We start from the raw sequence: 19,664 nt of genomic DNA, 5'->3' as shown, positions 1-19,664 counted from the left end.
AAGGCTTAGTATAAGGAGAGGGCAATTAAAATCATCAAACAGTACAGCTGGGTCTGCTTAGTAGGAAAACATTGTGGAGCTGATGAAAGCAACAAGTACAAAGCTTTTATGAAGCAGCATCCTGCACAAGACATATTTCTCTTCACTAATTGAGTGGATTTGATTGGAAATGTAAGATTTTTCAAACCGAGGAAGGGACAACGCTTTTTTTGTTTGTTTTAATCCAACATACTACCTAGCACAGACCCCTTGGCAGATATTTCATGAAACCAGGACCACTCGTGTCCCATCGGTTAACGCTCAAAAAGACAACTACATAATGAACTGTATAAAGAACACAGTTTTACTGCATAGCAAAAAGCTCTTCAATTCTTGTAAACCAACAAAGATACAGATGGGAAAGGATGCCAAGTTTGTGTCTTGAACTGCACGAAGGGGTAAATATTCTTCAACAGTATGTTTGGATATCCAGAATTTCTTATCAGTCTGGCAACCACCAGGAGCCTAAACTGTCTCCTTAAAGAATTTACACCCTTATGGTAAACGTTTGGCATATTTTACATACATGTTTCTTTCTCTGAATTAAAACCCCAGATCTATCCCATTCATTCCATGTCACCAGGAGAGGCACCTCTGTTTCTAACCACAAAGACAGGAGAATTCTGGTGCACAAGATGCAATACTATGTTTTTTGACACAATTCTCCCTGCTAATTTTAGTCTCCAAGAATAACAGAACCCCAGATTTATCTTCTCAGACATCTGATCTGAACTCTATTGGAGTTCCCATTAGGTGATCCCTGATACACTACAGACGCACAACCTGTCACATCCTGCTGCAAACAGAAGAGGGAGCAGGGGAACAGGGAATGATGAACTATCCACTAAATTGCTGGGGAGTTACTGTATCTACATACAGGAACCAGCCTTCTAAATCTGTATTTTATCGAACGGGGTTTGGTGGGCTTTTTTAGCAGAATATATGTCTGCATCTTTATAAAAATCTTAACGTATTAAAACTTAAATGTGACCGCATTAGGAAAACCACAGATTGAACCAGTTTCTACAACTTGTAAAAAACAGACCACCTACATTATGAAATGAATAACACAGATCTAAGAATGATTTAAAATACCAACTTAAAATGAAAGCTAAAGACATTAAGTATAAAAAACCCACCAGAGATAGTTACCATGAGCAGGTGAAGAACTTAACCATGAACCAGTAGGTTGTAAGAAGACTTTTAAACTGCCCCTTCTTGTACAAAAAGCAACAGTTAGAACTAAAATTAGTGACATTTGCCTTGTGCAGCAGAACAGTGATAAACTGAGGTATGCAAGGACAAGGGAAGTAATTGTCATTTGACTCTCATCTTTTCTGTCTGACCCTAAAACTGAAGCCCAAGACATTTTCAAAAGCACTGAAGAGCAAAAGGGTTCGATCCTTGCCAACATTCCAACCCGGCGCATTCCTCTGGTTAACAATCTAAACTCCCTGTGCAATTCCTAAACTGATGAGAGTAAAAAGAAGGTCAAATCCTTAAAACATTACGTATCAAGAACTGTGTCTATGGGACCGTCTCTGAACTCACTTTTCATTGCCGCTGCGGGGTCCAACAGCACGGACTGTTTTCTGGGTTCGGTGTAACAGGAGCGTCTCCTCCTGCTCCGTCTCATCGTCGTCCCACCGGCGACACCCCACAGCCGAGCAGATGTACTTCACCTAAGGGACAAGGCAGGAGACTCCCCTGTGCAACTTCAAAACAAGCGTAACCAGCAGCACACTCAAAGCTAACAATCCTCACAACACATTTTTGGCTGCCGGGCAATTTCGAGCACAGTGACTTTAGATGCTCGACTTGAGGGATGTTGAAAAGCCTAGTTTAAGAGATAAGGGCTTTTCAGAACTAGGATTTTCGAAGGATCCTAGAAAGTTTACAGCTTGTGGTATTTTGACTACCATTTGAGTATATTTTGCATGTATTTCTACTTCTAACAGAAAGAAATCTTAGCTTTCCCTTTTCCCACTATTTTTATGGACATCAAAAGAGCATTCCTACAAGACCCACAGCATAATTCTGCTTTCATGTTGTATTTGTCTCAGCATAACTCTATCAGCTTCAAATGAAGTACTACTGATTTATATAAAATACCACAGAGCCTTCCCCCTTTGCCTTGTCAGCTATTTAGGAGAAAGAAAACCTTATTGAACTCTCACAGTCACACAGACTTTGCAACAGTCCAAATCTCAAACAGAATTTGCATTATATGAGCAACTGTATTTGAAAAGGGAGTTGAACACACTTAGGAAGTTTGGATTGACACTAAAGTGCCAAAGACAAGAGACTGCCCGAACTCTCAAGAAGGAAGAGTCCGGCACTATTTCTCCTATGAGACACCACTGGTACTGTGAGTGTAAAGAAGGAATAAAAACAGAAATTAAAACCTCCACTTTCCTGAGCACTGGGGGAGAAGCAGTCTGTTGGTGCACAGAGCCCGGTGAGGAGGAAATCAAAAGGAATGCACGAACTCTTGTTTTGGGTCTATGCTCTTTAGCACTAGTGATGACTCTATACCACACCATAGAAGAGTTCTACATTAAAATGTATGGTGAAAATGAAAAAAAAAACCCCACCCTGATTTTGCTTAAAACAAACACTGTGAAGTTTAAATTTTTTTAACCGAATCTATTTTTTTACTTGTTTCAAAGTGCAACAATGTTTCTGATTTACCAAATGTCTGTTCTTCACTACACAAAGCATCTACGAGCACTTTAAAGGCATCTGACAATAAAGAGGGGGATGGGTATGTCAGTTCTAGGACTCTGAATAATGCAATTAATTCCTGGGCTTTTTCTAGCCTTTTTTCCATCTGTGCTCTTTCAGGACACACAATTTTGAACCAGCGAGTTTCAGAAGAAAAACACCTTCTGTACTAGTCAGATAGCAACTAGTTTTTAACTTTTACATGTGACTCTACAACGTAAGAAGAGCTTCTTCTGAGAGACAGTAAACACACTGACAACCACTACAAGTCTTAAACTTTTGAATATGTTGAATGTTTTTCTCTTCTCATTAGTTTGGGAAAATCTGAAATTAGTTATGAAAAAAGTGTCACCTAAAACCTTAACTGATATGCAGTAAGCTGGACAGCAAAGTCTACTTCAAGTACAGCCAGGTGATAAAGCTGAACTCCTCTCCCAGCCTGGCAGAAAGGGGTCATCCTCTTATCCTCGCCTCTGGTCACAAACCCCCTGTCCCTTCCCTTGTCCTGGCTCTGGCACTTCCCGACTCCTTCCTGCAGCTCACCCAGCATAAAATTAATCCAATAAAAACTGGGCAGTGCTCTGCTGCGTTTGCAAGTCGAATCAGCTGAGCAAAGGGTGAGACAAGGCTTAAAGCCAGCACGGGGGATGCAGCAGGAGCTCCCAGGCAGGAGGAGATGGCAGTGAGGGGCTCAGCCATGCCACCTACTGCAGCCCACTGCAGCTGTTGCCCAAGAAGGTCAGGCTCTGCCCTTTTTGCCCTGCAGTTATACACTTGAGCTGTACCACAGTTTAAATCTCAAGAGTTACAAGAGTTTGCAAGACAGTGCTCAAAACACACACACACAAGACAACTTTTCAGGCTCTTACCTTCCCTGAGTAGGAGCTCAGCCCATAGGTTGTCAAAGACTTTCCCCCAACCAGGACCACATCCTCGCCAAATTTGTAGGATGACTCCAAAAGAGATTCTACTGTGAAAGGAACTGCTTCCATGCTCTCTCGATCCCGATCCCACTGGAAAAGGTCCCCATCCAAGGAAGGGATTATCATCTTATTTCCAAATACCTAAAATAATTGAACTGAAGGTTAGCTATGATTTAACCACAATTTTATCAAAATACACAGACCACAAATGGAAACAGAAATGCTGTAGAAGCAGGTCCAGTTCATTATATTCCAGTGTCCTATTTTATGGTTTCGTATCCCAGAGTCTTATTTTTCAAAATCACACTGAAGACAGAAAACTTTCAGGCCTTCAAATCAAATCCATATTTCACTATTCTTATTTGAAAAACAGTTCAGTGTGTGACACTTCTTCAAAACATTTTAAAGCTCAACCAGTTGACAGGTCAGTGTTCATCTAAACTGCAGAAAATATGATGTGGATAGAAGCATTCTCCAAGAGACAAACACTGGTGAAAGTGCAAAGTTTTGCAATTATTTGTGATAGTTTCAAGACAGTGGCATTTTAAAAGAAAAACTGAGGCTGTTTTTACAATTAATGACTACTCCAGAATACCTAACGTTCTGTTAGGCAGGGAGAGCAATTATCACTGAAATCAGAGCTCACATTTCCCCTTTGCCTTTCCAGACAGTTAAATCTGACCACTCAGAATTTATGTTTAAGCACACTGTTCCTTTAAAACCTGCCTGGCTTTTTCCTAAACATACAAGTTAAAAAAAAAAATAAATAAAAAATCTTCACAGGGATACTACGACGTTTCATCCATTACAGTGAGATTTTCAAGGAGATCCTAGTTCCCAAGTATGAGTCATTGTCAGTGAGTACTAAGGGACTTATTAAGAAACTCATTATCAGCATGATGGACCGTAACTAATACTGTGGAGCCACAGTGGCTGTGCCCATCAAGAACAGTGAGAAACTGTTATCCACATAATCGTAGCTATTGAGGATATGGATTAACATGGAACATTTCAATGCTTTTCCAGAACCTCTGTCCAGTTGGGCAGTATCCTACAACATTGTTACATTAAATTCAGATACTTTAAGCATTAGGATTTAAAGGCTACTTCTAGAACACATATATTTGTCATTTCAAACAAAATATTCCTGCTCAGACTCTGAGGCACACACGTGTATTACGAAGTGATACAAAAGATGCAGAAGGTTTCTGGTTATTATTTCTGGAACCACTGTGAGGATCTGAAACCACATCTACATGATTCAAATTCTCTCTAACATGAGACTTTTTATTCCTCTAACTGGGTCACAGATGAGCAAATGGCATTGAGCAAAGTTGGGATTCACCTAAACAGGCAGGGAACGGCAGATGTTGTAAACGTGTGCATGTCATGACTAATATCTCTCTCCCCTTACGTTGTTAGACACACTTCATTCACAGAGAAAATTCAGGTGAGCTACCCGACAATGCTGGTGACTTTTAAGATCCCCAAAGGATTCAACATCCATACTTTCTGGCTTTGAAAAGCCTCATGATGACTGACAAAATATAAACTCCTCTCAGGAGCACACTGTGTAATTGAAGAGAAGATAAAAACAAATCCCTGAGAGTAGTTGTGAAGCTCTTTACAAAGCAAAATGAGGTGTGTTCTTTCCCTCCCAGATATTTACCTTATGGCAAAAAAGGCCAAATATCCTGGAAGAGACATTGAATGAGATATATGTGATAAATGTTGCATTAAGGCCTACCATCTGGGAGGAAAAATAAACACACGGGGCTCTCTATACACACAGAAATAAATCAACAAAAAAGGTAACATTCCTGGGGCAGGGAGGGGTCATTTGTAAAAATCACCTGATCAGCAGGGAAAAAAAGCAAACAAATAAGGTTTACATAAGCATTCATATTCAGGAGCTGCCTTGTGATCCTGAGGAACAAAGGCACACAGATTTTGGAAAACACCTTTTTAAAAACAAAAGATGCCAGTGCCAAAGTTCCAGCTGCAACCATGGTGGAGTACCTTGTTAAAACACGCATCACAGAAGAGTAACATCACAAAATGTTTTTGTAATATATTCTTTCAAAAATGCGTAATAATTCTGGTGACAACGCTTAGCCTGTGCAGCTGTCACCTTGCATTAATAAATCCTCTGTAAGGTTTCTTCCTGCACATGATCAATATACCTGCCAGCAGCTTGGAGGCTCATGCTCACCTCCAGCAAAATGAGATATCCTGCTCCAAGGGCTGCAGACTACCCGATCAGTTTGTGAAGACAGGAGGCAGCGGTGTAAACTGCCCAGCAATTGCTGCTGAGCAAGGAAGGCTCTCGGTGGGCAACTGTGAGCTCTGGGGACAGTGTGACACGTCACCTTAAGCGTTTCCCTTGTCCCAAAGCTCTTGCTCCAGGGTCCTGAGTATGAAATTTTCCACTAGCAAACAACACAGAAACGTTGGCCATTTCTAGGAATCACACACCCAAATCCCCAGCACGAATCAAGATCACTCAGCAACACACACTTGTAATGCTGCCAAGATATGGATCAAACCAAGTCATGCCTTCAGAACTTCCCTGGCAGTGGGTCACTCATCCATCACAACCTCGGTTCCCATAGGCTGTGGAGAACAGATGACGCTGTGTGGTCAGCTCTGTGATCACCTGCCCGTGCTCCCAGCCTTGAGGGCATCTGTGGGAGCAGCACGTCCTGCGTGACATTGGGAAGGAAAGGCTGAGAAAAGACACAACTGCTATGGGTGAACACATCAGGAAAGGGAGCACAGGCAGCAGGAAGAGCTGTGGCAGTGAAGGACAAAGCCAGGGCAGGAGCAGATGGGGTTAAACTGACCATGAGTAAGTGCAAGCCAGACATTTGGGTTACTATCACAAAGGTGGTATTTCACTACAGAAACAGAAGAGGGGAAAAAATCACCTTCTTTTAAGATTACTCTATCTGTAAGAGGGATTACATTACACAGTGCTGACCAGGGACTGCACCTGATTACCGCAAAGGTCTTCTTTTACTAAAATAGCTTTATTTGAAGAAAGGGGCAGGTATGTAAATGTGCCACTTGCAGGTGCTCATATACACACACGTAACAAAAGCCATTTGTGGCCACTTGTGGCGACATCTGGTTTTCAAAAGAGCAGTTCAGCCAGAGGCTTTGGAAGGACATTAATAAAAACATCAACTCCTACCCAAATTATGCAGCTCATTCTCTAGTAGATCAGAAGCAGCAAAGGGACTTTCCTTGAAAGTACTAGCAACTAGCATCGGCATGCAGCTCAGGTAAAGGAATGACATCACCCTGTATCTCAAAAGCATTACCTCATCTCCTAATCCAAGGAGTGAGTCACCCAGGCAGTCAGCTGCAAATCTCTTGGCACAGAAAATGTAGGTTACCACGATGCACTTACACATTCCTCTGATCTGTCAATGTAAATAGCTATTTGTTCAGCTTCACCGGTCAGCAATATGGCACATAATTGTTAAGTGGCTTGTCTTTCAGAAGTAACACTTAAAAAAAAAACCAAAAAAACCCCCACATTAACTACCGAGCCCTAAATGAGACGCTGCTCTTTTCGCTCATTAAAGAGTTTGAAGCCCAAGTTCTCCATTGGCTCTGCGCGGGGCTCTGCAGCCCTATCAGCGGCGCGGGCTGCGCAATCTCCAGGCCGACGGGTGAGGTAATGCAGTTTCTAAAAAGCCCTCACAAAAAAAGCGAAAAGGCAATAACGATCCGAAATGGCATTCGCTACCAGGGAATTTGCTGTCTAGACTCTTTACTGGAAAGGAGGGCACCGTGCGCCAGGTGCCGCGGCAGGTTGATGGGTGCGGGGAGCTGATGATTTATAGCGGTGGGGGAAAGGGAAACAGAGAGAGAAAGGAAAAAAAAAATGTGTAAACAGAGATCAAAACGAGCTGAAGTACTAAAGCTTCCAGGAGCAGCTTAACAGCAAGCGTGACATTCTACCCCACTCTCAACACTCTTTATCATCTGAAGCAAAAATCAAGCCTGCTCACGTGCAGACTCATCTGAGCCAAGTCTGGTGCCAAAACAGTCAATAATATTGTTTACAGATGGGCTGGACTGTCTAATAACTTCAATGAAACAACTAAGCACAAGTAAAATATCTTCTTTAAATTGGAAGCTTTATTTTATGCTTTTATGTTTTTCTCACACTTTAGCTTGTAGTTTTCAAACCTCGCTGTTAATATAAACTGTGAGAGCTTCATTCCAATTGCTAATTAACTAAGACTAACCTATATGATCTTAAATTATAAGGGCGCCAATTTTTTTCCCCTCTATGTTTATCCCTACAATAGGATCACTGTAACGAACAGGATCAAAGCCAAGATCAAGCATGCTCTTAAGAAAGCTACTTCTCACTGAGAACTCTGTCTTTTAAGCCTCCTTAAAATTAATCTAGGCAACATATTAAAAGTCACATATGGCAGCTTCATTCTAAAGGGTAGAAACAAGAGTCTGCACAAACAAATCTGGGAAAGAGAAAGCCATCTTGCATGCTCCACATTAAAAAACAAACAAATAAAAAACCCAAACCCCACAGACAGACAGTAATGCAGGTATTCCTACTGTAAATGTTTACAAATTTTTCAGGTTAGAGATACACACACACACACACACACACACACACACATTTTTTGAGATGTTCCTAGTTTGGGCTGGTCAGGAACTGATTTACTGTCTATTCTTTCTTGCTTAGCATGCAAGATCTTATCCACACAGATCCACCGGTTTATGACTTCCTTTCAGTAGAAGAGGTTATTTCTCCTCTTCACCTTAGATTTCAGGATGCTGATTCACCTGTTTTTCCTCCAGATACCTGGGGAAATCCTGAAGCACAGGACACTACAAGGATGACATTTTAGTTATTACTAACAGGCAAACCCTAATGAAACAGCAGCACACTGGGGTGACCAGCTGGAGTCTTCAAACTTCTGCAAGGCCCACAACAGCCCCGCTTCCATAAGAAGAGAACAAAGAGAACATTAGTACAATCTTTTGAAAAACAAAGGCTGTTGAGTTAAGCTATTGAACTGCGTAAAGCACTGGTAAAAGAGCAAAGTATTCTTCAGAGTATACAATGCTGTTTAACCAGCCAAGGAAGAAGAAAATTGACTGCAAAGGGGAGTCCCTGATTTACATCAGTGAAACAACCTTCCCAGTCGTGTTCAAGGGCAAGAAGGAAGCTGAAGCAGGAAATACCAACAGGCAGGTGGTTGTTTGTCTAGAAAAATCTTTCCTCGTGAGTGGCATTATTTCTGATCTCAGCACTACACTTGTTTACAAAGTGCATACCTGTTCCTGACCACCTCCTGTGTCTGTTAAGCAGAGCACATGCCCAGACCAGTTTCAGGACCTGGACCGTGAGAAAGGCTGCACCTGGACATTGGATAAATCAGTATTTTATTGAGCTGTTTATGAGGCAGGATCAGGTGGCCTTCCTCCTCTGAACAGGTAAGAGCCAGCCTGTGCCAGAGCGGCACATCAGAGGAGCCATGGAAATAAGGTTTTGTCTCAGCTGGGGTGTGACAGACTGAAAGAGCACACACACACACCAGCTCTGCACAGCAACAGTGAGAAGAGACGTGTCTCAAACCTCAGGCTGATTTTTACCTGGGTGCACAGCTCACCCAGCAACAGTTCACAGCATCTGTCTACTGGCCAAACCTGGTTCCCAGCTCCTGCCTACATTAAGATCCTTATGAGGCAAGTTTAGATCTATTACAGTCCTTCTTCACCTTCCACCATCCCCCATACTCCATAAGCTCGTAGTTTCGGTTTCATTTTCACCAATACATGAAAAGAAGTCATAAACGCAACTTTCACGGCCCTGTACTTTGTGTATGATGAGCACATGAAGTGTTGCTGTAACCCTGTGCCTGGATAAGTACTGGAGAACTCATTTCCAAACTCCTTTTTTCTCTGTCCTCAAAGCAACACCTGCAACATCCTTCCCACAACTCTAATAAATGACAAGGGTTGGCATCTCTGTCGTGATTCTACACTTCAGATCTTAAAATCCGATCAGTTGTAACCACCGGGGTCCCGGCAAAACTGTCTTTTACACCAACAGTGTAAAAAGCAACAGATGACAGCAGCACAGTAGAGAATTATACTCTCCTTGAGAACATCAGGGGCACAATAGCTTGTTTAGCTTGAGTTTGCCCTTAAAAGAATTACTCCTACTCTGTCCTCTGCCCTCCCTTGAAGAGCCATGCAGGGAACTGGAGGAATCACACTGTGTTAACCAGGCCACCCCAGCTTCAAAAGAGATCACGAACCCAATAGTGTTTGCTGTGCAATCAAACAGACCCTTCTTCTGAAGACAAGCAAACTAAAATACCACTCTTACTTTAATCATAGTCAAACAAGACTTGGGGCTTTGACTACAGAGATGCCAGCCTGCTCTGCTGCCATGGTAACAGACTTTTAAAAACAGTTCTCCTTAATAATAATAAAAAATCCAACTGCACAGTGCTTTAAGAAAGACTTTATTTTGACATTATTCCATCCCCCTCTTTTTCATGGCAAGTTTTATCAGTAAGACTGTAAGTCTCCTGAAACTTAAGAGCAGTGCTTTCCGAGGCAAACCGGTGCTGCTGCTACAGAGCCCACCACTGAGCTCCTTGAAACTAACAGCACATAAGGGAGTAGATTAGTGAGGAAAATGAAAATACTCAAAGCCTTGCTTCTCCAGAGAGAGGCCCTACACGGAAGTTCATCAGCCACCATGGCAAAATTGGTATTTGTATTGAGTTTGCATGGCAAGGCTTTGGTACTGGGGAGGGACTACAGGGCTGGGAGGGACCCCATGCTGGAGCAGGGGGAGAACATGAGGAATCCTCCCTTGAGGAGGAAGATTTGGTTTTATTTCTCATTATCCTACTCTGGTTTGATTGGTAATAAAACTAGTTTTCCCAAGTCTTTTTTGGCTGTGACAAAAATGGTAAGTGATCTCTCCCTGTCCTTATCAAGCCTTTCGATGTATTTTCCTTCCCCTGTCCAGCTGAGGAGGGGAGTGACAAAGCAGCTTTGGTGGGCACCTGGTGTCCACCCAGGGTCAACCCACCACAGTCCTGTTCCAGTATTGGGATGTTTTAAGAACATGTTTTAACTCTACCCCACCTCAAAGCTCTCCTGCAGACTACCTGGACTTCTACAGCACCACTGAGAGCTGACCAAGATGCTGTTCTTCAGAGACACAGACCATGGGCAACAGCAGAAGCTCATGGCACTCCAGGGGTCCAGGATTCAAGCTGATCTCTGCTGGACCTTGAGTGTTTCTTCCCCTGGCCCTGCCTGGACAGGTTGGTGTTTCAGATAAGGACACAAAGTCCATGTGTCTTGAAAAATTAAGCCATAGAGCAACTCCTATAGGAAGAGAGCCTGATAGGAGGAGGACAGAACACAGAAAATCACAGTCTCCTCTTTCAAGGATGCAAAGAAAGTAGAGTGAACAAAACATGCAGTGAGTCTGACAGAAAGATTAATAGTTACCTCCTTATGGAGCACAAAGTCCAGGAGAAATTCGGAAATGAGATGTCAGCAGCTGTGCTGCTGGAGGAATGATTTGCTAAACTGTCTAAAATGTTTAGCCCTTAAAACAGGCACTTCTGTATACTGATAAAGATAGAGGCTGAAAGTTAAAAAAGGCTTTAGAGCACAGTAAATTACTTTGTTGTGTACTGGGCAGCTGAAACCCAACTAAGTTATCCATTACCTGAAACAAGTATTTGTCTACAAATTACTAGATCCACTTTTATATCTGTAAACACCAGAACTGCTCACCATGCAGTGTGCTGTAGGCAATTAAATTATGAACTCTCTCCCTGCCCTTATCTTGACCCAGTAGGTGAAAGGTCCAGAGCACAAGACTTGCAACAAGTGGCTGAGGGAGCTGGGGTTATTTAGACTGGGGAAAAAAGGAGGCTCAGGGAAGACCTCATTGCTTTCTACAGCTACCTGAAAGGAGGTTGTAGCCAGGTGGGTCAGACTCTTTTCCCACTAAACAAGCAATAGGACAAGAGGAAATGGCCTCAAGTTGCACCAGGAGAGATTTATATCGGCTATAAGAAAAACTTTCTTTACTGAAAGGGTGATCAAGCATTTGAACAGACTGCTCCAGGGCAGTGGTGGAGCCACTGTCCCTGGAGGGATTTCAAAACCATGCAGATGTGGCATTTAGGGATGTGGTTTAGTGGTGGCCTTGGCAATGCTGGGTTAAGGGTTGGACTGTGATCTTAGAGGTCTATCCCAACCTAAACCATTTCATGCTTCCATTAAAGACAATTAAACAATAGAGACTGTGCTGATGGCAAACATCCTTTCCAATATTTGCATGATTTTGACTATAACTGTGAGCATGAAATGAAAGTTAGTTGTAAACATTAACCCAGAGTGACTCAGATAAACTTTCTTGGCTTTGTTCAAGGCAGAGCATCACTTGTGAGGACCAGAGTTGAGAGCTCTGGTATCACACAAGCCACAAAATCCTGTTCTGTAGCTGCCCACATGTCTCATAGCAGAAGTTGTCCTCCCCCCCAAACATCCTTAAAGCACAGTGACAGGACACACATCAGCACTTCATCAGTGCTAACTACAACCAGTGTCAGCAAGGCAGCCACTGATCTGCAGCTTCAGGAAGTCTTTTGGTTTTTCAATTGAACAAGACATTGAACTAAGATGACTGAAGATGTGCAGTGTCGATAAATACACAAGAGTACTTGTCTAAGCAATGGCCCTACTTGTCATCTCAACAAAAAACCACGGTGCTGCATCATACTAAGCACCAACTCAGCTCAGGCATCCATCAGCAATTCCTGTTCTCAAGGAAGTTTACCACTTCCCACTAAAAGAGCTGGTTGCGTTTCCTAGAGTAGCACAACTTCCAGCTATCAGAGTACTTTAAAACAGTCTTTTGTTGGTGACTTTTAGTCCACTAAAAACCATTAGGAGTTTATTTTCAGGAGAATTATAATTGATATGTTTTAGTTTCACCAAGAAAGCAGCAAAAATCTGTCCTCAGAAATCCACAGGTGTCTCTAGTGAAGTTTCCCAAGCCTGTCACCTCTTCATGTCCACACACACAGAACTGAAAGGAACCGCTTGTTCCATCAGGAATCCTAACACATCCATGTAGTTAGAGAGCAGTCACATCCATTCTCTCCCTGCAAAACACAGGCTCCACACCCCTGGAAGCCCTAATAAGCCTTCTCTTCATCAACTGCAATTAGAATTTATCTTGCTTTGAAGTACAATTCTGGACACTCACTTCTTATTCATTACGAGCTTTTCCAGGACCGTTTAAGACACTAATCTCTCTCTCTCTCTCTCTCTCTCTCTCTCTTCCCCGCAGGCAACACAGATCATATTTCCTTGCCCTGCAGAGGAATGGAGATGGCAGCTGATAACCTGTCATGGGATCTCTCAGTACACAGTTTTTTCATTTCTGAACTGGTCATCTCCAACCTTCAACAACAAAACTGCTGTAATCAATCCCCACGTCTTGTATTTCATTTAGTACAGTTTAATTTCATTTCTATTATAGAAAACCTGTACTGTTGAGAACCAGATGATGCCTCAGCCTTCCTCTAGAGGAATCATATCTTCAGCTATCAAAGCATCTAGTGGTCTCAGTAGTACACAAAAATAAGGGCCAGCTACAGGACACTAGAATGCTCTTTTAGACTCTTAGACAACCAAAAATTATACCACCTTACCTACAGGGAAATAGATTTTCCCCAGATTAGGCAATAACCAGACCACTGATTTACACTCTGCCTGCTTGAACAGAGTGGCAATTCAGGCCTTTACACCTGGTCACAGCAAACTACAGCTGGAAAGTAATTTTACACCATTAATAGATTTTAAAAAATTTTTATTCTTCCTTTTGAGTAAAACTGTCCTTTAAAAACTTGCACACACTCAAACACTTCAGAGAACCAACTTGCTATTCTCTGTATATGAAAGTCTGACCCCACAGCACAGCATCTGCTCCTGTGAGAAACCTGTACAGTGCACAAAGACTCTTCCAAGGAGAGATTGGTTCTGTTGCTGGTGTGTCCCAGGCCAGATGGTTTTAAGCTGCACAAATACATTAAAAGTTAAAATTAACCATAGCAAGCTAGACAGAGCCATTCATTTTTAAGCAGAATTCAGAGAGAAAGCCATTTTCTCAGAATGTTTGCATAGTTTGAGACAAACCTCCTTTTTGTTTGGCCAGTGAGTGTTAGCAGAGTCAGAATAGTTTTATGCACGATTAATATAAATTCCTAATATTCAGCACTGCATTTAACAGCTGCTGTAATAACCTTTTAAGTGAAAACACTCAAGTCTGACTGACAGCCTTAAGTGTTCCCCACCCATACCCAAGACAAACATATCTCAGCTTTTCCTTGGATGATATTTACAGGCAGTGACTCAACTGAAAAACAACTATAGTAAAAAGCTGTGAACCAAACAAAAACCTAATTTTTATTCAAACTAATAAAATGCTGCTGCAGGAGTGCCCTAAGTGGTGGGTGAGACTTTCCTAATTCTTTCAAAGTTAAATTATTCACCCTCCCCAAACCTCTGGGAGGGCACATAAAAGAAGTCACAATTCAAGCTCCTCAGAGGGCGTTTTCACCTCTTGTCTTGCCCTGACCCTTTTCAGTGTGGATTTTGCATTTTCTTCCATTCCAAAGTATAAGAGGTCGAAGGATGAGAATTGCTGAGTTTCTTCCTCTGTTCCCAAAGCAACCCAAGGCAGATTTTGGCTCTTCTCTGGCTTGACTGGTTACAGAGGCTGCCTTGTCCAAAGTGCAGGAAAGTGCAGGCAGTCAGTACCTCAAAGTGAATCCCAGGTGACTGGACACTTCACAGCAGAAGTTAGTATTTCTTTTGGGGAACCAAATCACTGAAAATTTGGAAAGGTTTATGATGCTGATAAAGGGAAGGAAAAAGAACCCCCCCCAAAAAGAAGATACATTCATAGTGTGCATTAAATCCAGGCACCAGTGGATTTCTTTGAGACTTCAAAATCCTTTCTCAACTCAATGCTCTCAGTATCAGTTTGTCTTCTCCAAAAGGCAAAAAAGGAACAATTTGCTAAAGGTTATCTATGGGTTCACTTTGCCTACAATGCAATGAGGTGTCAGACGACTTCAGTATAGAACTTCCTTGCATCTCCACATTTCTCTGGAGAAAAAATGAAATTCCACGAAAATATGACACTTTTATGTCCAAAAAAAGACGACAAAGATGCCTCAGTTTGTACAAGACTTGATTTTAAGTGGCTATCACAATATAAAAATTAAGATATATACGTATACAGTGCAATTCTAAGGTCATAACAGTCTTTACAGGCATAAGGGTGTTGACAGATCTGGTGACATGGCATAACAATTATTCCATTTTTCCAGGATACAGTGGCATGTTTACTCTGACTGCTATAAATGTCAGCCCTGCAGGCTGAAACTGATTTTGTCCCATGATCCTCAATGTCTCAAATAAGGAAATAAGGTGCTTAGGTAGGGATTAGTCTCTAACAGCCCAGGCCCGAGCCAAGGCAGTTACTTTTATCAAGTCCATCCCAGCGCAGCCTCTGCCCAGAGCACTGAAACAACTTCGAGCTCCTGCAGCACTTCTGACAGCACAGGGAAAAGTGGTGTCACCATCCTGGAAGTGTTTTTAAGCTGTTACTCTTGCCTTATCACCACCCAGTATCCAGCTATTCTCCCCTTTCTCATCAAACACCAGCCACTAGCTCTTACACAGGAGTATCTCCACCATCCAACCAATCCACAGGAGGTTTTTTTTTCCTGACTCCATCTCTTCTCCAGCTTCCCACTGTCCCACCAACCATGCCAGCCACTGCTGGCCAGTCATTTTAATATACAGGCAAGTTCACCTTGCATTTCTCTCATTAATAGATCCTTTAAAAGACAGAAACCCATTAAGAAATGTAGTATAAAGCCTTGAAGGTAAGAGAATACACTATCCTTATTAGCAAATGACAACAGTCTTATGATGTGCTGTGGACCATTCCCACTGCTTAAGAGGCAGTTCTCCATTTTCACTATGATTGAGCATCATTACTTCAACAGGCTGATTCTCCCAAAAGTATTCTAAGTATACCCAATATATTAATTACAAACCTAAATTTTAAAGAGTAAAGTGTTTCCATCAGAAATAAGCTCTCTTTTAGAAAAGTTGTGACTTTTCTCTGAACTTCATCAAGCAATCTTTACATGCAAGTAATAAGAAGACTTGGAGTTGTAACCGTACAGAGAAGGGTTTTCCATTTTACCTCAACCCATAGGGAAACAGAGTTTTTTAATTCTTATGCACAAGACTGAAATGCAGAGTCATAACTTTTCAGCATTGGCACCCTGACCATGATTTGTTTATGCTGGAGCTTAGAGCCAAGGAAAGAATTTTAGCATTTTAGTTACCCAGACACACAATTAGTTCTTCAGCAGCCTTTCCTTTTTAATTGATCTGTTCACATGACAAATGATGAACATCTCACTTGTCAGTGTCTTAAGCAGTAGTTTCAAGATCTGAGGCGTCTGACAGAGCTGCTGGAACACTCGAAATTTCACTACCTCACTTGGCTAATTAACACAGGAGCTCCAGACAGCCAGGTTGACATTTTACAGGCAAAGGAAGTAACTACAGTTCTACCGAACACTGCAAGTTTGAAGATCTTAATGTCTATTCTTAAAAAGCACTTGGAAATTAAATTCATGCTTTTGCCCAACAACCTAGAACTACAGTTCATTGCACCCTCACTCAAGATAGTTAAAAAAACTCTCATCAAAACAATGAAGACACAGAAGCACACACTTTGCTCGCTCTGAAAGAACACAAACCTTTATCACTGCAAGCATAAAAGAGTTTCTCATCTGCCATTTCTTGCAAGAAGATGTAGGTTAACAGCTTATATAATAATACAGTTTTATGATTAATTATTTGTGGTTGCTAGCACAGAAACCCTTGTTACCTCAAAAATGTTGGAAGAGGAAGAAAAAGCCTCAATACTTAGTTTGAGAGAGTAAAACTTAACATGCCACATGTCCAAATCAGAGAGGAAATACCATCGAGGGGAGAGATGACAGACTCTGAAACTTCAATGAATTTAGTATTTTGACCTAAACTAGAATTTTCCCAACACTGATGCAAATTACTCAAGTGATTCTAGGTTCACTGCATGAAGTCCTTCAGCTGATACCGACAGTAGATTAAACATTTAAATATTTAAGTGTAGTTTATTCGGAGTATTCATTACTTTTGTTTCTTGTTAAATTCTGTCTTAACAGCATTTGTTTATATGACAGTAAGTCTAAAAAGGCCCATATTCATAACACTTAACAGCTTCTAAAAGGCCAAAATGAAGCTTTACTTCCAAAATTAGTTCTGTGATAGGCTCTGCATCTTAACTGCCAAAATCCATCAGTGTCTTCAGCCACAGCTGTAGAAGTGAAACAACTGAAAAGCTTATCTGACAGCTCAACTTCCTCTATGCATAACAAACTCTCTTTAAAAGTGTATTTTTATGACTCCTATGACCTACTGACTTGTAGCCACAAAAGACAATTAAATATTGCACGGACAAGATACAATTTTTGTTGTTTGATCATCAACCTTTAGTTTCTACAGTCATACCCCACTGGGAAAACATCAGAACTCTGGACAGACCAGTTAAGTGACAAAATCTAGACGTGCACAAACACTTCTATACTCTGAAATGCTGGCATTCCCAAAAATCTTTAAAAGCCTGGGCTCCTGCCTTAATTTGCAGTGAAAAATGAAGTTCATTTTTGCTCAGATTTCAAATATGTTCTTTTTATAACCGGTGATTCTGTTTTCATGTGGTCATTGCAGCAACAGGTAACAGACCAGTATTTTAAGTATCTGGCATTGAAAACATTTGTGAAGGATCACATTATCACTGACACCTTCCACTTTACAGTTCTCCACAGTTTCTGCACTCTTTTCAATTCTGCTCTTGAACATATTTTTAGGGGGAAGTTCTTCTTTCCTACAGCGTTTTTTCTAAGTCACAAAAACACACCTGAACAAATCTCAAAAAGCTGCATCCATAAATAAAATTCCCCAGATCAAATCTTTCCTTAGACTTCTTTACACCAGAACAGAGGTCATCTCCATAGACAGCAACAAAGAACCACAAGCAAGAAGCTCATACAATATGAATAACCCTGAATTCAACTTTCATTCTCTGATGATCATTGTGCAAAAGTATGATATAGGACTGGTCATCAAATCCAACCATCCATGACAGGGAAGGACCGTGTACTTTGTCATCACTACAAACTACATTGGTGTTTTTATTCCTCCTCATTCTAGGAGAGAATGACTCAGAGATCTCACTTCTCCAGTGCAGGCAAAAAATAAAAAACAAACAAAAACCCCAAACAAACAAAAACCAACAACAACCAAAAAAAAAAAAAAAAGGAAAAAACCCCTTGCTTCTAACTTTTAGCCCAAGTGTATTCAAACTGATGGTGGAAATAGCACCAAACAAGAAATTTAACTCTAGATTTTCTTCCTACAGTTCACCAGCAAGAAGTGATGCAACCCTCCCTTTATAACTCAGTACTTGAGGGTGACCTTCAGCACTGTTTAATTGCTAAGACATTGTGTTTCACAGGCAGCCTGCTTATCTAGTCTAAAACACTCTAAACAATCCTTTGTTCATCTATTAAGTCACAAGGACTTTTGCTTTTCTTGAGGGACAAAAAAAAAAAGCCAGTACTTGCCAAAACATACTTTAGTAATACAAAGCAGATGATCCTTTTATTTGCTTCAAATTACAAGTAACTTGTTTTCAATCAGCAATTACCTACAATTCCCAAACTCAGTTACATCATCTGGTTTGATAGTTATCACATACATCAATGCCAAGGCCAAAATGCTGACACACTCTAGTTTGAAATGGCAACATGATGTAAGCACTCCAAAAAAAAAAGTTTCAGAACAGTCTGGATAAAGTTCTGTAGCTAAAAGTTTGCTGCATTATTTAACTCCAAAACAAGGAGTTAAACTCCTTGGAGTTTAACTCCAAACAAGGAGGAAGCTGCTTTCATTTTATTAGAAACAATTCCATTTTTAAAGATTTTGTCAGGGTTTTGTCAGAGATTAAGCCTTACCTCTGGTTTGCTGAGACTGGATGACACAAGAGAACCTGATCCCACATCCAGATCCCACTGTTTTCTCCCACTGTTTTCTGGATCCAGTGCAGCAATTCGTCCATCCAAAGTGCTGATAATTACTAGAGATCTGCAAGTTGGAAACGTTCACAGTCAAAACCACAGCAGTATGGACTTCACCTATTTTATGTTTAGCAAATTGTAACTCCAAAGTTAAGTCTCTATACTCTGCAGAACAGCAGTTCAGCTTGGTAGCTCTACCCAGACCAACAGAGTGTAGAAGAGCTGAAGTCTCTGGTTGAATGTCATAAACTAATTTACACGTCATAAGACACTTTCAGAGTTCAGTTTCTAGGTAAGATACTTGACTTTTTGCTCCCACAAATGCAGATGTTACCATCTCAACACCGAATGAGATAATATTTTTTGAGGTATCTATAAGGCCAGTATGGATCCTACTTTTCCCAGTCCCTTCCAAACTGATCTTTAACCCATCCTTTCAAAGCAACCTAAACCCGAAACTTGCAGCCCAGCAAGACGTAAGAAATACTAAGTTGCAACTAAGTTTTCAATGGCTTTGGATCAAACAGGGAAATCCCGGATGTTTGACAAGTCTCTCAAGTCCCTCCTAAGGCACTCACAGGGCACTAGAAACAACCTCCAACACCTGCAGACCACAAAGCAAGCAAAGTGCCTTACACTTTGCTCAGGTTTTAAGCAGTCTGATATCTGGGGAAACGTGGCCATGGCAGGCTGGCTGCTGATTTCTACAGCCCCTGAAGCTCCTCGGTTTCAGTAAATC

The 19,664-nt window shown here is 41.4% G+C and overlaps 1 protein-coding gene across 1 annotated transcript in view; it reads right to left on the bottom strand.

Annotated features, from left to right (window-relative positions):
* Positions 1–18,990, bottom strand: part of EIF2AK3 (eukaryotic translation initiation factor 2 alpha kinase 3) — a 36,786-nt gene extending 17,796 nt beyond the window's left edge. The window contains exons 1-3 of the mRNA XM_017835257.1: positions 18,863–18,990; positions 3,633–3,827; positions 1,591–1,721 (exon numbers count right to left, since the gene is read on the bottom strand). Coding sequence (XP_017690746.1) covers positions 1,591–1,721; positions 3,633–3,812 — 311 coding nt within the window. The 5' untranslated portion in view covers positions 3,813–3,827; positions 18,863–18,990. The remainder of the gene's footprint in view (positions 1–1,590; positions 1,722–3,632; positions 3,828–18,862) is intronic.
* Positions 18,991–19,664: the final 674 nt, after the last annotated feature.

This window comes from Lepidothrix coronata, unplaced genomic scaffold (assembly GCF_001604755.1).
Source record: "Lepidothrix coronata isolate B3197 unplaced genomic scaffold, Lepidothrix_coronata-1.0 Scaffold252, whole genome shotgun sequence".
NCBI lineage: Eukaryota > Metazoa > Chordata > Aves > Passeriformes > Pipridae > Lepidothrix > Lepidothrix coronata.
The sequence above is the reverse complement of the archived record's forward strand: the minus strand, read 5'-3'. Positions and strand labels throughout refer to the sequence as shown.